The 17,189-nt window shown below is 59.1% G+C and overlaps 2 protein-coding genes across 4 annotated transcripts in view; both read left to right on the top strand.

Moving 5' to 3' along the window:
• CEP104 (centrosomal protein 104) overlaps positions 1–2,957 on the top strand; it is a 41,229-nt gene extending 38,272 nt beyond the window's left edge. For all 3 annotated transcript variants that reach the window (XM_040459423.1, XM_040459406.1, XM_040459416.1), the window contains one exon: positions 495–2,957. In XM_040459423.1, coding sequence (XP_040315357.1) covers positions 495–610 — 116 coding nt within the window. In that variant the 3' untranslated portion in view covers positions 611–2,957. The remainder of the gene's footprint in view (positions 1–494) is intronic.
• A 6,224-nt stretch (positions 2,958–9,181) lies between these two features.
• LRRC47 (leucine rich repeat containing 47) overlaps positions 9,182–17,189 on the top strand; it is an 11,452-nt gene continuing 3,444 nt past the window's right edge. The window contains exons 1-3 of the mRNA XM_040459392.1: positions 9,182–9,843; positions 15,195–15,653; positions 16,519–16,635. Of these exons, the coding sequence (XP_040315326.1) occupies positions 9,214–9,843; positions 15,195–15,653; positions 16,519–16,635 (1,206 nt within the window). The 5' untranslated portion in view covers positions 9,182–9,213. The remainder of the gene's footprint in view (positions 9,844–15,194; positions 15,654–16,518; positions 16,636–17,189) is intronic.

Raw genomic sequence — 17,189 nt, 5'->3', positions numbered from 1 at the left:
CCCCCCCCCCCCCCCCCCCCCCCCCCCCCCCCCCCCCCCGCCCTCGCACCCGGCCACCTCTCTCATAACGGAGGGAATATGGGCACCTGGAGGGGGGGCCTGCCCGGGGCGACTCAGCCTGGAAGCGAAGCTGTAGTCACGTGGCTGCTGCTTTTCTTCGTTTCTGGAGCTGAGTCTCTACAGCCGACACCCGGGTAAATGAGCAAGTTCTCTTTCTTCCCGCCCTCGGGCCAGGCGTCTCTTGTGAGCCCGTTGGGGACGCACGAGCCCTGCTCCTCAGCCCGGCAGCCAGCTCCCACACGTGCCCTGCTCAGCCGGGCCGCCTGTGGACCGAGTGGCCGCTGTGCTGCCCCCTGCAGACCCCGCTGGCGCTCTGCTTCTCCCCAGGGCCTGATGACACCTGGCCGCCATGCCCTCACTGTGGCTTGGCGCTCTGTTGGTGTGTTAGTCTCCCTGCTGACACGGGGCCTGTGTGTTGTGTGTTGTGTGTCCAGCAGGCAAAGGCCCAGCCACGACCAAATCAGGGACCTCCGCATCCAAGGTCGGAAGCAAGATCCCTACCCCAAAGGGACTGAGCAAAAGCTCTGGCAGAACATACACAAAGCGGTGACGTGACCCACGTTCTGTCTCCTTCGTCCCCACGAGGGACTGAGCAAGTTTCTTGATTGCGAACCATCTCTCCTAAGATCCGCTTTTGGACGTGGCGACCCTGTGCTCCGCCCCTGCCGTCCCTCCGCCTGTGGCCCTGCTGTCCTCAGCTGCCGCTCCCTGTGAGGGGCTGACGCAAGAGCCTGCGTCCGGGGTTCAGACCAAGCTCAGCGCGGTTTGAAGCAACCAGGCTTCTGGCCTCCGAGGCCGCCGTTACCAGAAGCGCAGCCACTCCGTTTGAAGGGGACCGACCTCCCTGTCCGGGTCGGGTGTCCTGCGAGCAGAGCGCCCTCTCCTCAAGCGCTTGGAGTGGTTTCCATAAAGGCTTTGCTGTAAACCTCGTGCACGTCGGTCTCTCACGTGGCAGAATTTCCGCAGGGCTTTGGCTCACTGGGCCGCGCGAACCAGCCGGGAGAGAGACGGCGGGCACGGATCTCGGCGGGCGCCGGCGCCGGCCCCTGCCCAGCGCACCTCCCCACTGTGTGCGGACCCCGCACCTCCCGCCGTCACGAGAGGGAAAGCCGCACCTGCGGTCGCCACGCATGGGTCCCCCTGCAGCACCTGCCCCGCTAGGGCCCCCCCCCCGACCCCCACCCCTGCCACCGTGCGGAGTGCCGGGTCCCGCCTGACCCCAAGCTGCAGCCCCTGGGAGCCGAGCCTGCCACCCTGTGGCTCCATCGGGGCTCTCCTCCCGGTGCTTCCAGCTCCTTCCTTCTAGAACCACACCTGTGGTTCTAGAACAGAGTTAGGACCCGCCTCTCCACCGATTGTCCTGCGCCCTGAACACGTGTCGGTCAGAACAGCCCTCTCTCAAAGCCCTGAGCAGGCATGGCCTCGCCCTCGACCCCGGTGGGGAGCAGCTGCGCTTGGTTAACACGCGCGAACGAGGCTTCAGCGCGGACCAGCAGACTCGGGTGTCTGCTTTGGGCCTGTCTTGCCCCTCACAGATCTACGAATCGGAGCCCTAAGTTCATTTGTCTCAAACACGCCCCGTGACACTTCAAACCCCAACATGGCTTAAAATGAAGAGACCAGCCCTCGTGTCCCACAGAAGCGGTTCCCGGGCTTCGTGTCCAGGTGGCCGCGGGGCAAAGCCAGGGTGTGTCTGAAACCTGCTGGGAAGCGTCCCATCTCCCTTGTGCCGGCCTGCGCTCCCTCTGCCTGCCGGGCCCCCAGAGACCCAGGGAGGCCGGCCCTTCCCACCCCGCCCGCGGCCCAGCATGCTTCCGTTCTCCCGAGTGGTAGGCAAGTAGACAGCAGGCCTCCGGGGTGCCGCTGAGAAATGGGTGGGATTTGTACCGCGTCATCAGCATACACAGCTGTTTACTTCCCCGCCACGTGAAAGAAAACACGTTTCAGGAAACCCCTTGTAGCCGTTGGAGCAGTGCGTCCCCTGAGTGGGTTAGTGACGGGGAGTTTGCACTAACCACTCTCCGTTCTGGGTGAACTAACACTTTCTCATATGGTTGACTCAAAATACAGCAAGAATAGGACGAAGAGAACTGCCTTTGCAAAAAATAACTCCATTGAGAAATAAGTAGTGGGGAGAAAGAACGTAAACCTTCATCAGACAGAGCAGAACACAGACGCCGAGGGAACTGGGACGCGACCCCTCCCGGCTTCACAGACTGCGGCCACGACCTGGTCCCTCCTCCTCCAGGCGAGCCGCTCCGTAACACGAGCAGTGATGGGAAACGCTGATCGAGGAGCCATGCTCTTCCCTCTGATCAGCACTTGCAAAAAACATGTATGTAATATTTTCCATATATCGTAACTTCAAAAAGATTCGTAAAAATATTTCACTTTAGTGATTGAACAGTTGGATGCGTTCAAGACCGGTTAGCCTTGCTGGTTACACAAGGAGCGGGCGTTTCCGTCGAAGTGAGCCCTGCTTCGCGGCTACAAAGAGCTTTGCAGAGTTAGAGGCTATTAAGGAACTGAAAACAAAGGACAGGCAATTCTGAAGGAAGCGTAGGATCCCTTGGCCATTTATAAATAAAAGTGTAAATTTGGAACAAGAATTAATAATTTTCACTATGAATATGTTGTGGATATTTATTTCTCTTATTTTCATATTTCAAAATATTTTAATTTAAAAGAAACGTGTCTATAAATTTGGCATCAGAATACACATGTAAATACCTTTAATGAAAATTTTTAACTTTTTAATGTTTTAATATAGTTTTCTATTTGTCTTTATTTCAGGCACCAGAATTATAGTACCTAACCAATATATTTTTGTTGTTATTTCAGGGCCTAGGGGTCAGTTTACTCTGAGCATGTTAACACAATAAAAAGGTCACAAAACATCCTGTCGCTTTTATTTCAGGATTGTAACTAAAAGGTGAACGAGTTGCATGCACTCTGGCCCACACCGGGCATGGCTGGGGCGGGTTGGGGCGTGGGGGGGGGGGGGGCCCCGAGCCTGGCCCCACGTAGGGTGTGTCGAAAGGAGTTTCCCACTGAAGAAGCCAAAGAATTTTAAGTGCGTGTAAATTGGAGAGAATCGCTGACCCGCTTTATCTTGTGGGACAAAGTCGGAATGTTGAGGGGGGGAGGGCCGCACTTACGGTCTCTGCACGGGCTCTTCCCTTTTGACAGAGGAACTTTTGCCGGCCAACAAGGCTATTTTGCTTTCAAATAAGTAAAGCGGCAGTATTTCCTCTGTTGATTTCTGGAGTGTTTTTAAGCTTTTATTAGTTTTGGTAATTGTATACTTGCTACCGTTTTGAAGTTATAACCTACAGGTGCTAGGTGTGTGCACTGCACGAGTGCAGGACGAAAGAGCACGCTTTCCAAAGAAGCCAAGGGCAAGCGAGGGGCGTGAGCTGCATTCACACGTGCAGAGATGTGCGAGAGGGAAAGAACCCGTCCCTGTGCTGTTCGAATTAGATGTTCATTCGTGCCGTTGCGTATTTGCTCTCAAAACCTAGGCCCGCTGAGCGGTTTGGTGCGTGTGCAGCAGCCTTCCTGGGCTCTTGCCCCTCGGGGCTTTGGGGCCTCCACCCACCTCATCCCGGATGAGGCCCGGGCTGAGCCCCCTGGCTCTGAAATGCAGGCCACCAGAGAAAGTGGTCAGTGGGTTGGTGACCTTCTGTGCTGCTCCTGCAGAGCGTGTCCCCCCGGGGTCTCCCGGGACCTCTCGAGGCCCGCACGACACAGCTGAGGATATCCTCAATGGTACACAGGGACACCGGCTTCCTGGAAGGCAATGAGCCCAAATGTGCACCTGGGTCGTGATGGGTCAGACCAGGGAGGCCCGTGGACAGCAGCTGATCCCTGCCTCAGTTTCCCCTCTGTGGAGTGGAGCCAAATAGAAGGTGCTGAAGAGGCCCAGCCTGGGCAGTGAGTCTGCAAGTTTGGGGAGGGAGCCCACACTTAAGCTGAGGGGTCCCCCCAGCCCTTCATCCCTCATTAGGCTGTAGCAGCAAGGGGCTGCGGAACAGGGAGACCCAGGCATGGACCACCCCCTGCCCACAAGGGCTCAAAACCCCACGGAGCTTCCCAGACCCCAGACCTGCCCACCTGAGTCACTGTGCTGGGATTCCAGGGGAGGGGCCTGGAGAGTGGGGAGGGCTGAGGTCAGACTCCCCATTGGTTGGATTTCCTCATGCACAGGAGGAGGTCATCCCTAAGCAAAGCCCTTTTGTGTGCTGTGGTCCTGCAGGTTGAGGACCCCCCAGGACTCCCCAGGAGAGGTCCTGGTACCTCTCAGTGTCCTGGGACCAGTGTCCTGCCTGAAGGTGGGGGACATTGTGGGAACCAATGCCAGGGTTCTGGATGGAGATCTCTCTCTCCCCATGGGGTAGGGAGCACCTTGGGAGTGCTGTTTACCAAATTCCGGGATCCTGGAATGGTGAGGGGGGGGGAGGGGCGCAGTCCCTGGTGGCTGGGGGAGGCCAGAGGGCGAGCCTGCAGATGTCTGGGCCTGGCTCCAAGTCTCAGCCTGGGCGGGGCTGGGACACAACAGGGCCAGGAACAGAAAAAATAATCACTTACCTTCTTCCTATTGAAAGTTTAAAAGTTTGCTTTTTAACACCAACACCTGTCACCTACCTGGAGCTGATGTTTTGTATTTTCTGCTCCTGGACGAGGTAGAGATTTGTGAAACGACACAAACACAACAACTAAACAACCCGTCTTTGGAATCCAGTATAATCATGAACGTCCGTGCACGAGAAAGCTGCATGGAGACACTTACAAAGATGGAAAACACGCAGACGACAAAGGATCAGTACCCAAAAGATGCGGAGTTCCTACTGTCATCAGGAAAGGGACCAGCAGGCCTCCAGCCAGGCTTTCTGTGTGAGTGAAAACAGGTACGTAATTCCAGAACATGGCACCCAAGTGTTCTGCTGCTGCTGGGACCCGTCATCGTGAGCAGAGTTCCTGATGGCACACACTCACCCCCTCACGGTTCCGCAGCTCACGAGTCTGACGGGGTCTCACTGGACTGAGACGGGGGCTCAGCGGGGTGCACCCCTTTGTGGGCGCTCCGAGCAGAACCCGGCCTCTAGAGGCACCCCCTTTCCCGAACCCAGGGCCCCTCCCCCCACGCTCAAGGCCAGCACCTCAAGGTCACCGACTATCCACCTTAGTTCCATTTGCAGCTTCAATTCCCCTGTGCCATAAAACCTAATACGCTCCCCGCTTCCGGGGTTAGGACGCGGACTTTGTTGGGGGCCATTACTCCGCCCACCGTACGTGTAAGGACACCACATGACCAATGTCTACATCACGTTTCAAAAAGGCCCTCACAACCCAGAGGATATTCAGAAAAAGTTTAACAAAGATTACTGATGGCGATACCAGAAAAAAATAACAATACTGGCAGGCACTTCAGTATTTACATAAAAACAGTAGTTTTACTAAAAATTGTTCACAATTCATATGACAAAAATATCAGGGCAATTTAATATCCAATGCATTTGAAATAATTTATAGGGGTGCCTGGGGGACTCCGTCGGTTAAGCATCCGACTTCGGCTCAGGTCACGATCTCGCGGTCTGTGAGTTCAACCCCATGTCGGGCTCTGTGCTGACGGCTCAGAGCCTGGAGCCTGCTTTGGATTCTGTGTCTCCCTCTCTCTCTGACCCTCCCCCGTTCATGCTCTGTCTCTCTCTCAAAAATAAATAAACGTTAAAAAAAATTTTTTTAATAATTTATAAACATGTTACAAAATATGAAGTGAACTATAAATTCACAAAGGTAAGTATTAAGTGTAAGTAACCATTCAATAAGCAAATAAAATAGAGGATAAAATTTATAAAAATATAAAAAAATGCTCCTTTTCATTCCACGCTGGTGGGGACGTAGTATTCAGAGAAGACTCTGTGTGTGGAACGACACTGTCTCTAATGATAATGAGAAGCAGTTTTTTCCACAGGAAGCACCTCCAGTGTGTCCCAGGAGCCCTCGGAAATGCCACTGCTGAGTAATTCCGTCACTTTCCAAATCATCCCGCAACAGAAGCTTGTGCCTTCTTGGTCGGTACTTTCTTTCTTCTCTTGAGGATTAGGCAGGTATACAAGAACACTTCCTGAGCAAGTGCAGGTCACTTTGTCAGATTAGCAATGCTGACTCAGTGCATAGTTTAAATTTTCAGAATTTTTAAAATAACTAAACAACAGCAAACCACCGGAAATGGTCTGGGCTCCTTCCAGATCTCATTGATTTGGTGCTGTCTTTCCTCATGGTCACAAGATGGCTACTACAGCACCAAGCATCACATCCTACTTCCAGTGTGCTAAGCCAAAACAAAGGTGGTTAAGAGAGAACGGGCTTTCTCCTCACATGCCTCTGTCTTCTCAGGAAAGAAAAACTCCCCAGGAGCCCGCAGCAGAAATCCATTTTGCTTACAGAGCAGGTTGAAGTCAGTCTGTCCTCAGAATAACTGTTGGCAAAGAGACTTCCGTGACCAGCCCTGATTCTTCCCCTGGGGCAGGGCAGGCGCCACCTACACAAAGCCTTGTGGGAGCAGAGGTGGCAGAGCTCAGCCAGGGCAGGAACTGCAGAGGGGACGAAGCAGAGACGTGCCCGTTGTGGCGGCGGCTTGAGAGGATTCAAGGCTGAGTTCCTTCCAGCCCTGACTGTGATTCTAAAGAACTTTCCCTCAACACCGATGGAAGCTTCCGTTACAGATTCACACTTAGGTGCCTCCTCCTAGCTCTTGCCACATGACCGGGAGGCAGGCACACCAGCCCCGAGTGCGCACTGGGTCGTTGCCTCCCTCGCCCCCTGCCCACAGCGGATGCACTCCACCTACACTCCGGGCAAGCAGTTTCACTCGGTCGCCTGTCCCTTCCCTCTTTAAAAGCTGGCCCACACAGGGGCGCTGGGGTGGCTCAGTCGGTGAAGCGTCCGACTTCGGCTCAGGTCATGATCTCACACTCCGTGAGTTGGAGCCCCGTTGTCAGGCTCCGTGCTGACAGCTCAGAGCCTGGAGCCTGCTTCACATTCTGTGTCTCCCTCTCTCTCTGCCCCTCCCCCTGCTCATGCTCTGTCTCAAAAATTTAAAAACAAAAAACATTAAAAAAAAATAATCGTGATAAATAAATAAATAAATAAATAAAAGCTGGCCCACACAGCGTCACAAGGTTGGCTCGGAGGCATTAGCGGGGCTCCAGAGAAACAAGTCACTTGCTAACCACCTGCATAATCTGTTGGAGACCTGTTGGCAGTGCTCGGGGGACCAGAGGCCCCCTTGCTTTACAAGGTAGTAAACTCGGCCTTGCTTCTCAGGAAACGTCTCAACACTTGGCTGCCTACGTAGACTTACCACATAGGAACGTATCCCTAAATAATATCACCTTGAGCTTGACGTGTTTTTAAGCCATGCAAATGGAATCACACTACATATCCTTCTGCGCGACCTTGAGAATCACCATGCTGTCGGGCGTCGCGGAATACTCACTCCCGACGCGCTCACCCATTTTAGGAGATGTCTCACCCAGTACTCATCCATTCTCCTGTTGATGGACATCTAGTTTGCTTCCAGTGTTGGCTACTATAAAACCATTAATGTTCTCATAGCCGGTCAGGAGGGCAATATAAATAGCATGAGCTGGTGGACTCATTCCCAAAAATCTACTCCAGAGAAACCAAGAAATCCCTGGGGAAGGCTAAAGTTCTGCGGCGCTTGGGTGGCGTGGCTCCAGCAGGACGCAGAGCACGAGGTCCTGCAGGTTCTGAGCTGCAGCCAGCTCGGAAAGGAGGGCCAGATGCAGGCCCCGAGTTCTGCCCCCACTGATGCCTGTCCTTCACAGATGGAGTTGGTCGCAAAGGCAACCAAGGCAAAATACCATCTTTTCTCTGGGTGACGTGCTGCGGGGAGGGGGGCGGGTTCCCAGTTAGCCCGAGGACCCCGCTGGAGAAAAATACGGCATATTCACAATTTACTTCTAATACTAGACAGCAGACCGTCCACAGCTGCCTGTCACGTGGATGAATCCCAAAGGCATGGTGTGGAAGGAAAGCAGCCAGGCTCGGTGAACACCCTGCACATCATACAGGAAGCTCTGATGTGTGGTGTCGGGGCCCAAGAAAGCCACGCCCCTTGGGGCACCAGGGGGCTGAGGAGACGCCATAACCTGTTTCTTGTGCATGATGGCTACACGGATGTGTTCAATTGGGGCAAAATTCAAAGTGTGCACACTTTTCTGGGTGTAGATCACACTTCAATACAAAGTTCAAAAATTCCAAAACCAAACGAAGCAACGGAACCCCCCAACCCCTGGGGTGGGGCGTTAATGAGCAGAGGGGCAGCTACCCTGAGCTCGCACTCCCCCTTCCCTCCTCCAACGCCCCAGCTGGCGTGGTGCCTGACCAGGGAAAACTGACCCATCCCCAAGCACCTTTTCAACCCTGCCACCCACTCAACACCTGGGAACTGGGGGCCATCCCGGGCCGACCCGCAGCCCAGACCATTAATTAGGCCAGAATCTCTCTCTAACCAGGGGCCAGGCCTCAGTCATTGGTAATCTCCCGCTTCTGATGCGAGAGCCACTCATCTGTGGACGACACAGCTGCCCTGAGTGCTGGTGCAAACCAGGAGATTCGATCCCAGACCCCTGTGCGAGGGCGGACCTGGGGTGGAGGGGCTGTCGGGGCGATCAGGGCGCGGCGCCAGACCCGGGGAGACGAGCGGGGCGTGGGGCCGGACCGGGGAGGGGGTCGCGCGGAGCGCGGGGCGGGACCCACGGGGCGATTGGGGTGCGGGGCTGGCCCCGAGGGGCGGTCAAGGGCGATCAGGGCGAGGAACCGGACCCGGGGCAGCGGGAGGCGAGGGGCTGGACCCGGGAGGCGGGTCGCCTCCCCAGGACGCGCCGCTCCGCTACGGTGACTCTTCGAGGTGCGGCCTCCGGAGCGCCGGCAAAGGCCCTCGGCCGCCAGGAGGCACCTCTCTGCCACTCTTCCCCGGTAGGCGCCCGCCCCGCCCCTCCTCGCTTCGCCCCGCCCCCCGCGCGACCAGTCCCGCCCCGCGCGTTCTCTCCTCCCGGCCCGAGCCGGAAGTGACGCGCCGTGCCCCGGAAGTGCCCCGGGAGCTGCAGCGGAAGCGGCGGCGCCATGGCGGCGGCGGCGGCGGCGGCGGCCCCTGTCCCCGAGGCCTGGCCCGAGCTGGAGCTGGCGGAGCGCGAGCGGCGGCGCGAGCTGCTGCTGACGGGGCCCGGGCTGGAGCAGCGGGTGCGCGCGGCGGGCGGGCGGCTGCCGCCGAGGCTCTTCACGCTGCCGCTGCTGCACTACCTGGAGGTGAGCGGCTGCGGGAGCCTGCGCGAGCCGGGTCCGGGCCTGGCGCAGGGCCTCCCGCAGCTGCACAGCCTCGTGCTGCGGCGCAACGCGCTGGGGCCCGGCCTGAGCCCCGAGCTCGGCCCGCTGCCCGCGCTGCGCGTGCTCGACCTGTCCGGCAACGCGCTGGAGGCGCTGCCGCCGGGCCAGGGCCTGGGCCCCGCCGAGCCGCCGGGCCTCCCGCAGCTGCAGAGCCTCAACCTCAGCGGCAACAGGCTGCGCGAGCTGCCCGCCGACCTGGCGCGCTGCGCCCCTCGCCTGCAGACCCTCAACCTCACCGGCAACCGCCTGGACTCCTTCCCCGCCGCGCTCTTCCGCCCCGGCGCGCTGCCCCTGCTCAGCGAACTGGCGGCCGCCGACAACTGCCTCCGAGAGCTCAGCCCCGACATCGCCCATCTGGCCTCGCTCAAGGTCAGCGGGGACTGCGAGCCGGGGTCCTGGAGGAGCGGTGGGGAGGGAGCTGCTCCCGGGCGAGCCGTCCCGGGGACGCCGCAGTCCCAGCCGCCCTCCCTCCCGTGACCGGGCTCCCCATCCTCGCGTGGTTAGCTCAACAGCAGGGCCCCACGCCTACATTTCTGTGTCTTCACGCATTTGTGAAATGATTCAGTGACTCTGGGCGGGGGGGTACCCAGGCAAGGCCCGGAGATGTGATTTACCGGGATTTCGCATAATGCCACACGGTGTGATTTCCTGTATGCTGTTCCCTTCGCCCCGACGACCGCCTTCTAAAGTAAGAGCTGTTATTCCTGGTTTACCGAAGGCCGGAGGGGGTTGCCGAGTCCACAACAAATCATTTGGGCTTTTCTCTAGACTCCGTTGTCCAGAGGCTGCTAACGTACTCCCGTTAGGTCTGCAGGCCCCAGCGTAATGCTGGCTGAGACAGGTGTGCAGGAGAGGGGAGGATGGACGTTGCAGAGCCCTGCCCTAACTCCAGTCTTGAGGCTCCTGGGCAGCCCTCTTTCCCTGTGTTCCCTTTTCCTTTTGTCCTGAAAAAAGCAGGTCTTTGTTTCTTTTTGCTCCTACTTTTCATCCTTCTCATGCAGACCTTTTTTTTTTTTTAATGTTTATTTGAGAGAGCATGCACACACAGGAGAGGGGCACAGAGAGAGAAAGAATCCCAAGCAGGTCTCCGGGCTCAAATTCCCAAACGGTGAGGTCGTGACCTGAGCTGAGATCAAGAGTCAGGCATTTAACTGGCTGAGCTCCCCCCACCCCCCCCCCACCCCCGCCGGGCACCCCATGCAGACTTTTTTTAAGCAGTAAAATGTGTATACAGTTTAGCAACTGATCTGTTTCCAGCCGAAGTTACTCTTAAGGTGTTGCCACCTAATTTAACAAACGTGTATGTCTGTGTAAAGATGTGTCTGCAAGTGTGCATGAATGTGTGTGCACGTGTGTGTGTGTGTGTAGTTAAGAGAAACGGACGAGGCTTCTCAGCAGAGTGCTTGCTGGCATTTCCAGAAGAGGCTGTGGGGGGTGCTCCTGGGACCTGTTGGTCACCCCCGGCTATAAGGCGTCCCTTTATGGCAGAGGTGTGACGGGTGATGTACAACGCTGCTCACTCGGGTCTGTTCGGTCTCTTGGTTTTCCATAAGGTTGACGGGCCAGGTGTGTAGCTGAGCGCGGTCCCTCGAGGGCAGGATCGGGTGTTGTACTTCACCGGAATCGCTTGCCAGTGTGTACGACTGCTTCGTTTCAGACGTTCTGTACCGCGTCCGTGGTGCCCACCGGTGACGCGTGTGGCCTTTATCGTGTGCAGACACCTGCATTCAGGTCGGGGTGCGTCTTCTCTGCTGAGCCCCCTGGCCGCCTCCACTCTGGCCGCTGCTAGGCCCCCATCGGCTCTCCTCCCCACGAAGACGCCTGTGTCTTGGGGAGGGTCGTGCCAGAGCCACTTGGAATCCCTCTTGGACTCAGCTGTCCTTCGGGGGCCTCTCTGAAACGATACCTCCGTGAGGAGCGGTACCAGATCCGTGCGAGGTCGTGTTGCCCTGTGTGTGCGCTGGGGTCCTGAGTACAAACGTGTTCTCGTCCTTGTGGGTGCTGCGGGGAGGCGGCGTGGGTGGAGAACTGAGCTCACAGGCGGAGGTGGGGGTCCCCTCAGCGTGTCCTGGCGTTGCTGCCGGTTCCTGCACCTGTGAGAGAGACTGGGGACGGCCACAGTGCCGTGAACAGGGGCAGTGGTGCTGCGGTCACCGTGACTGAGGACCGTGCCAAAACCTTGTGGCCGAAAACAACACCAGTCATGTCACGTGCTGCCCGTTTCCCATCCCGGGCTTGCCATAGATCACGTGTGCTCGGGGCTGGGCTCCGCTGCGATGCTGTGCCGGCTCCTCTGGCCCCATGTCATCTCGGCACCTCTCCCCGCGCGGCAGGGTGGCCCAGTTCTCCAACCACAGGGCTCCTTGAAGAAGGGGCTTGGAACCAGCACCCTGGCTCCCACTGCACCCACTGGTTAAGTGAGCGAGCCCAGTCCAGATTCGTGGGGAGACGCCACACAAGATGTAAATGCCCAGAGGCTCGGTTCCACGGGGGCCACCAGAGTAGCATCCCACGGGCCCCCACTTGTCCCCTCACTTCCCCTGAGGCAGGGAGATGCGTGCCTCATGCACCCTCCCCCAGGAAGCTGCCCCGGATGGGGGCCCCAGACCCTCTTCCCCACTCCCGCCACCTGGGACGAAGGAGCCCGAGAGACCGCTGCGTATCCACTGTGCCATAACCTCACCACCTACTTAACTGCCCGGACCCAGCCCGCCCTGTCGTCGTCCTGCTGTCTGGCCATCCAGCTTGGCTCCCCATGGGAGACCTAAGAGAATCTGGAGTGGTTTCTCCTGGTGGCATGTGTCCTTGCTCTGGGGTTCTGTCACCTGTGGTGCACCAGGGATGATGGCCCATTGTGTCACCCTTGCCTTTGTCATAGGCGACTGACTCAGGCCGGGGTGCTGGCCTTCAGGGCTGACAGAGGAATGGGCCTGGCAGCTGGAAGCCGGCTGGAAGGCCACACCGGCCAGGCCTTCCCCTCTTTCAGGGCCCGTGCTCACTGGGACCGTCCACGTGGCTCACAGATGGGACTCCCACTGTGGTCAGGTTTCCCAGAGAAACCAAACTTTGCGTGTGAAACCCCTGTCCAGCCCCAAGGAGCCCTTCGTCCATCTCTATCTTTTCAGCAGGGCAGAGGTGACAGGCTCACTGGGTGCCCGGGTCACGTCTGGGTCCCCTTGGCCAACACGCCCTTGGCTGACATGTTGTTTTCGGTTCGCCCATTCGCCCAGCCGGGGATCTAGGACCCCCCACCCCGGCAGCACATCCCAGCAGAAGGGGTGTTCCCAGAAGGCAGTCAGCGGCCTCACCCAGGTCGGAGATGCTTGTGTTACCGGCAGGAAGGGAGTAAGCGGGTGTCCTCGTGGGTCGGCTCCAGGCAGAGGCAGGTTCCTGGACGCCACTCCCTTCAGCCTCTGTGCATTTTGTACCTTTTGGGGATTGGCACTTACAGTCCAGACTCCACTTCCTCCATCGGAAAGCAAGAGCTCTGTTCCCCGGTCCTGCGTGATTTCAGCCGCGTACAGGCGTTACCTGTCATCTCGGCGTCTCCTGAAGGTCCTGTCTTCCATTAGTGTTGCTTTTCTAGGCGTGAGACCTCATGGAGTCTGCTGCTGTGGTGCCCAGCGCCAACGGAGCGCAGGCTTGGTGTGGGGGCGGCTTGTCCTCTTACGTGCAGGTGTCCGCATCTCTACAAGGCCCCCACCTCTAGAGCCTGGCACAACTTCCCTGATCTGCTGCTTCCTCCCCTCCCTGTTTATACTCCCACAGGGTCGCGGCACAGGGCCTGAAATGTCCATTATTCGGTCATTGTTGCCTCTGAAAGCAGAGCTCCCCTGGCCCCCCAGTAACCCCACACCTTTGTCCTCTGTGGAGACCTCCCGGCCTGCAGCGGCTGTGGCTGAAGTGGCCGGGCAGTGAGGCCCCGTCCCCCAGTCTCCCCTCCTTGCCGGCTCTTCCTCTGCTACCTGCGCGCTCCGTCTACCCGGCTGGCTGGTTCCGTGCAGCAGTGAGGGCCGTCCCAGTGCAGTCCTTGAGCCGGCCAAAGCCCCCTGGACAGTGCGGCCGACTCAAAGCTGGCATGTGCGGGGGGGGGGGGGGGGCTGACCTCAGAATGTCAGCCCCTTGCTGCCACTCACAAGCCTCCGTGTGGCAGAGACCGGGACAGGCCGTGATACAGTCCATTCATCCCCCACTCCCATTCCCACTTAAGCCGGGGAGAAGGGCCCAGTGAGGCACGAAATGGGCACAATTGTACGAAATTGCGTTGCCCACAGCCTCTCAGGCCCCTTGGTCCCCCAAGGTGACTAAAAGCCATGCCTCCTTTCCTCGTCCCCATCCTGAGTGCAAGATGGGAGCCTGTCGCCCTGCTGAGGCCCCAGCATAGCCTTTAGAGGCTCCTCTGCGACACCGTCCCTTCCCCCAGCTCTGACCCCCTCCTCCACTCTGGCTCCCTGGCTTCTCGGCAGTTTGATGGCCTGAGCCAGGACAGCTCTGTTGGTAACTGAGTCTGTGAAGTTCTGTCCGAAGCCCTCTGTACCAGCCAAAGCGGAGGCATCTTCTGGATCATCAGAGCCCCTGCCCCCTTTCCAGTTCGTGATGAAGTCTGTCACCCTCTTTATCCGGGCCCGTTAACATCCCAGCCAGAACCAGGACTGGTCAGCGGTCTCGCCCACCAAGTGTGAGCTCTTGCCGTAGGTTTGCGTGCAGATGGCTGCCTGCCGGTGTGCTTTGACCCCGGGTGCAGTCCAGACAGGCCCCCTGTGCCCCAGAGCTCTCCCCCAGCCGCCCTCCCCCGCGCTCACTCCAGCTGACCAGATAGGAGGGTTTCTTCCGGGGCCCCATGCCCCCTGTCTGCTCTTAGCCGTGCCGAGCAAGGCCAGGCCAGAGCTTCCCACTGGCCCAGGAGGAGAACAAGGGGCTCTGTGCACGGTGCCCCGCGCTGCCTGGGAGGAGAGCAGAGGGGACAGCGCTGGCCTCTTCCTGGGGGCCTGTCCTCTACCCGGCTGCAGAAGGGGAAGCCGAGACCCCACGACCGGAAGATGCTGCCTCGGTGCCCTGGGGTCTGACCTCGCTCCTTAGTGTTCCTCCTGCCCCGCCTGACCCCTCAGGGCGGCCCGTTGGTAACACGTCTCTGTGCTGCTGATTCCCACACATGGTTTTGTCAGAGCCCAGGCAGCAGGAGCAGCGGTAGGTTCTTGTGCGGCTTCCGTGCGCCTCTTTAGGCTGCGACACCCCTCCCTGGGTCCAGACGCAGGCCGAGAGCAGGCCAGGGTCGGAGCCGCTCTGCCGTTTTGTGCACACAGAGTTGGAGCACCGTGCACCGTGTTCCTGCATGAAGGGTGATGCCATGTTCTGTCTGTTTAGTTTGTCTAATTTTTAAAATCTCAGCACCATTTTGTGGGGAGCGTGTTTCTGAAGCACGCAGTGTTCATGACCGCACGTTCTCTGTGTCCTGTGCTCCTCCTCTAACCTTGTCCATTGGGACAGTTGTCACAGGGAACTTGCAGGGGAGCAGGAAGAGGAGGACAGGCATTCTGTGGGGACCGTTGGCAACCACCGTCCCCCCCCCCAGCCCCCCGTCCCCCTCAGGGCTGCTTGGTGGCGGTAGCGGGCGTCAGTCTGGGCACAGACCGCAGGGGGGGGCGGGGGTGCCGGAGGAGGCGGCACGGCCCCGTGGCTGGGTGGGCTGCGTGTGACCGGGTCCTCTGTGTCCCTCGCAGACGCTGGACCTCTCCAACAACCAGCTCAGCGAGGTCCCGGCGGAGCTGGCTGACTGCCCCAAGCTCAAGGAGGTCAACTTCCGGGGGAACAAGCTGACGGACCGGCGGCTGGAGAAGATGGTCCGCGGCTGCCAGACCAGGTCCATCCTGGAGTACCTGCGCGCCGGGGGCCGGGGCGGCGGGCGGGGCGGGGGCAAGGCGCACGGCCCGGAGAAGGACGAGGCCCGCAGGAGGCGGCGTGAGCGGCGGAGGAGGGAGAGCGGCGAGGCGGAGGACGAGGAGGTGGGCGACGCCGGCCGGATGCTGCTCCGGGTGCTGCACGTGTCCGAGAGCCCCGCCCCGCTGACGGTGCGGGTCAGCCCCACGGTCAGGGACGTCCGGCCGTTCATCGTGGGGGCCATCGTGAGGGGCCTAGACCTGCAGACGGGGAACGCACTCAGACGGCTCCTCACCTCCCAGGTGGGTGTGCGCAGCCCGCGGTGGGGGGGTGGGTGGGGTGGGGGCGAGGTGGCCCGGTGTCACGCTGTGCATGGCGGGACCTGGCTCCGGGCACGGGTGAGGATGACACCCGCCGGGTGCACCCCAGGGCAGGTCGGACCTGGGCCTCGGCCCCAGGAGGCTGCCTGCCTGTCAGCTCGTCCAGAGAGACCCTTCCAGGCCTGCCTCGTTTCTGAAGGCTTTGTTGCGATGGGAGATGAGCGTCTCCCGAGTTTCTGACGTCTTGGGGGATGGGATTTGGGGTTTCTGTAATGAATTGCACAGTTGGTTTCATAGAAGACAGTACGGAGATCGTCAGCACTGGCCAGCCTGTTGTCGTGTGAGCGGTTTAGTTTTTGTTCGGGTTTTAGCTAGCCGAACTTCCTGATTTGTTTTTGTATGCAGTCTGCCAGCTTTTAAAGTAAAAACCCCATCTTTGAAGTTTGCAGACCCGCCCCTCCCCCCCCCCAGTGTGGCCCGTGGGGACAGAGGCAGCTTTCTGGAAGCTCATGTTCAGGGAGGAAGCAAAGGGCACTCCCAGCCGGGAGTTTAAAACCCAGAGATCGGTGTTTGGGAAGGAAACCATGCTGGGGGTAGTTTTCTTTTTAAGTCCTACTTCTGTTTATTCAGTCATAAATTCTAGTTCAAGGAGGGTTCTTTGAAGTCTCAAATACTCTGTTCCAGAGTTAGAGAAACAAGAAATTCTGCCAGTAAACAGATAAGATGATCATCCGGGGAAGTTTCCACAAAGTACATTTTTGGCTGGGGAGGCTGAGGGGGAGGCCAGGGGCGCAGGGCATCGGGGGCAGGGCGCTGAGCTCTGGGTGCCTCGGGCCGTGTGTTGCAGACCAAGCTCCACGAGGAGCTCTGTGAGAAGAGAACGGCCGCCACCATCGCCACCCACGACCTCAGAGCCGTCCGCGGGCCCCTGCTGTACGACACCCGCCCGCCGCAGGACCTCAAGGTGACGCCCTGCGCCCCTCCCTGCCTGCCGCTGCAGCGGCCATGTCCGCGTGCCCCCCTGACAGGTGCGCTCTGGTGACGCCAGTTCTGAGATAGAATCTCAGGCTGCTCCTGGCGGGTTCGTCAGGCCCGTTGTAAAAGTGAACTCCTCAGGGAACGTAGCAGCCGGAAAGTGGTTTCCTTCGTGTGGTCACTTTTAAGCAAAACTTGTGGTTTATAGCAAACCGCAAAACCCCTCGTGTGGAGCTGAGCTTCGTGGGCCTGGCTGGTCCAGGTCTGCCCCCTCCCTCGGGTCGTCCAGGGGCCTCAGGCCTGGGAGACGCCGTCGTTTGCGGGTGGGCTGGAGGCTGCGCTCCGCCTTGAGGGGACGAGTGGTGGTGAGGTCCCCGAGGGGCGCTCATGCATGCCGGAGAGGGGCCCCGTGGTCACAGGGCTCCCCGAGGGAGAGCCAAGAGGGGACGTTGATACCAATGGCCCAGTGAGCACAGGAGGGGGGGGGGGGGGGGGGGGGGGTCTCGGGGGGGGGGGGGGGGGGGGGGGGGGGGGGGGGGGGGG

The sequence above is a fragment of the Herpailurus yagouaroundi genome, unplaced genomic scaffold, assembly GCF_014898765.1.
Source record: "Herpailurus yagouaroundi ecotype Mexico unplaced genomic scaffold, PumYag 77, whole genome shotgun sequence".
NCBI classification, from domain to species: domain Eukaryota; kingdom Metazoa; phylum Chordata; class Mammalia; order Carnivora; family Felidae; genus Herpailurus; species Herpailurus yagouaroundi.
The sequence above is the reverse complement of the archived record's forward strand: the minus strand, read 5'-3'. Positions and strand labels throughout refer to the sequence as shown.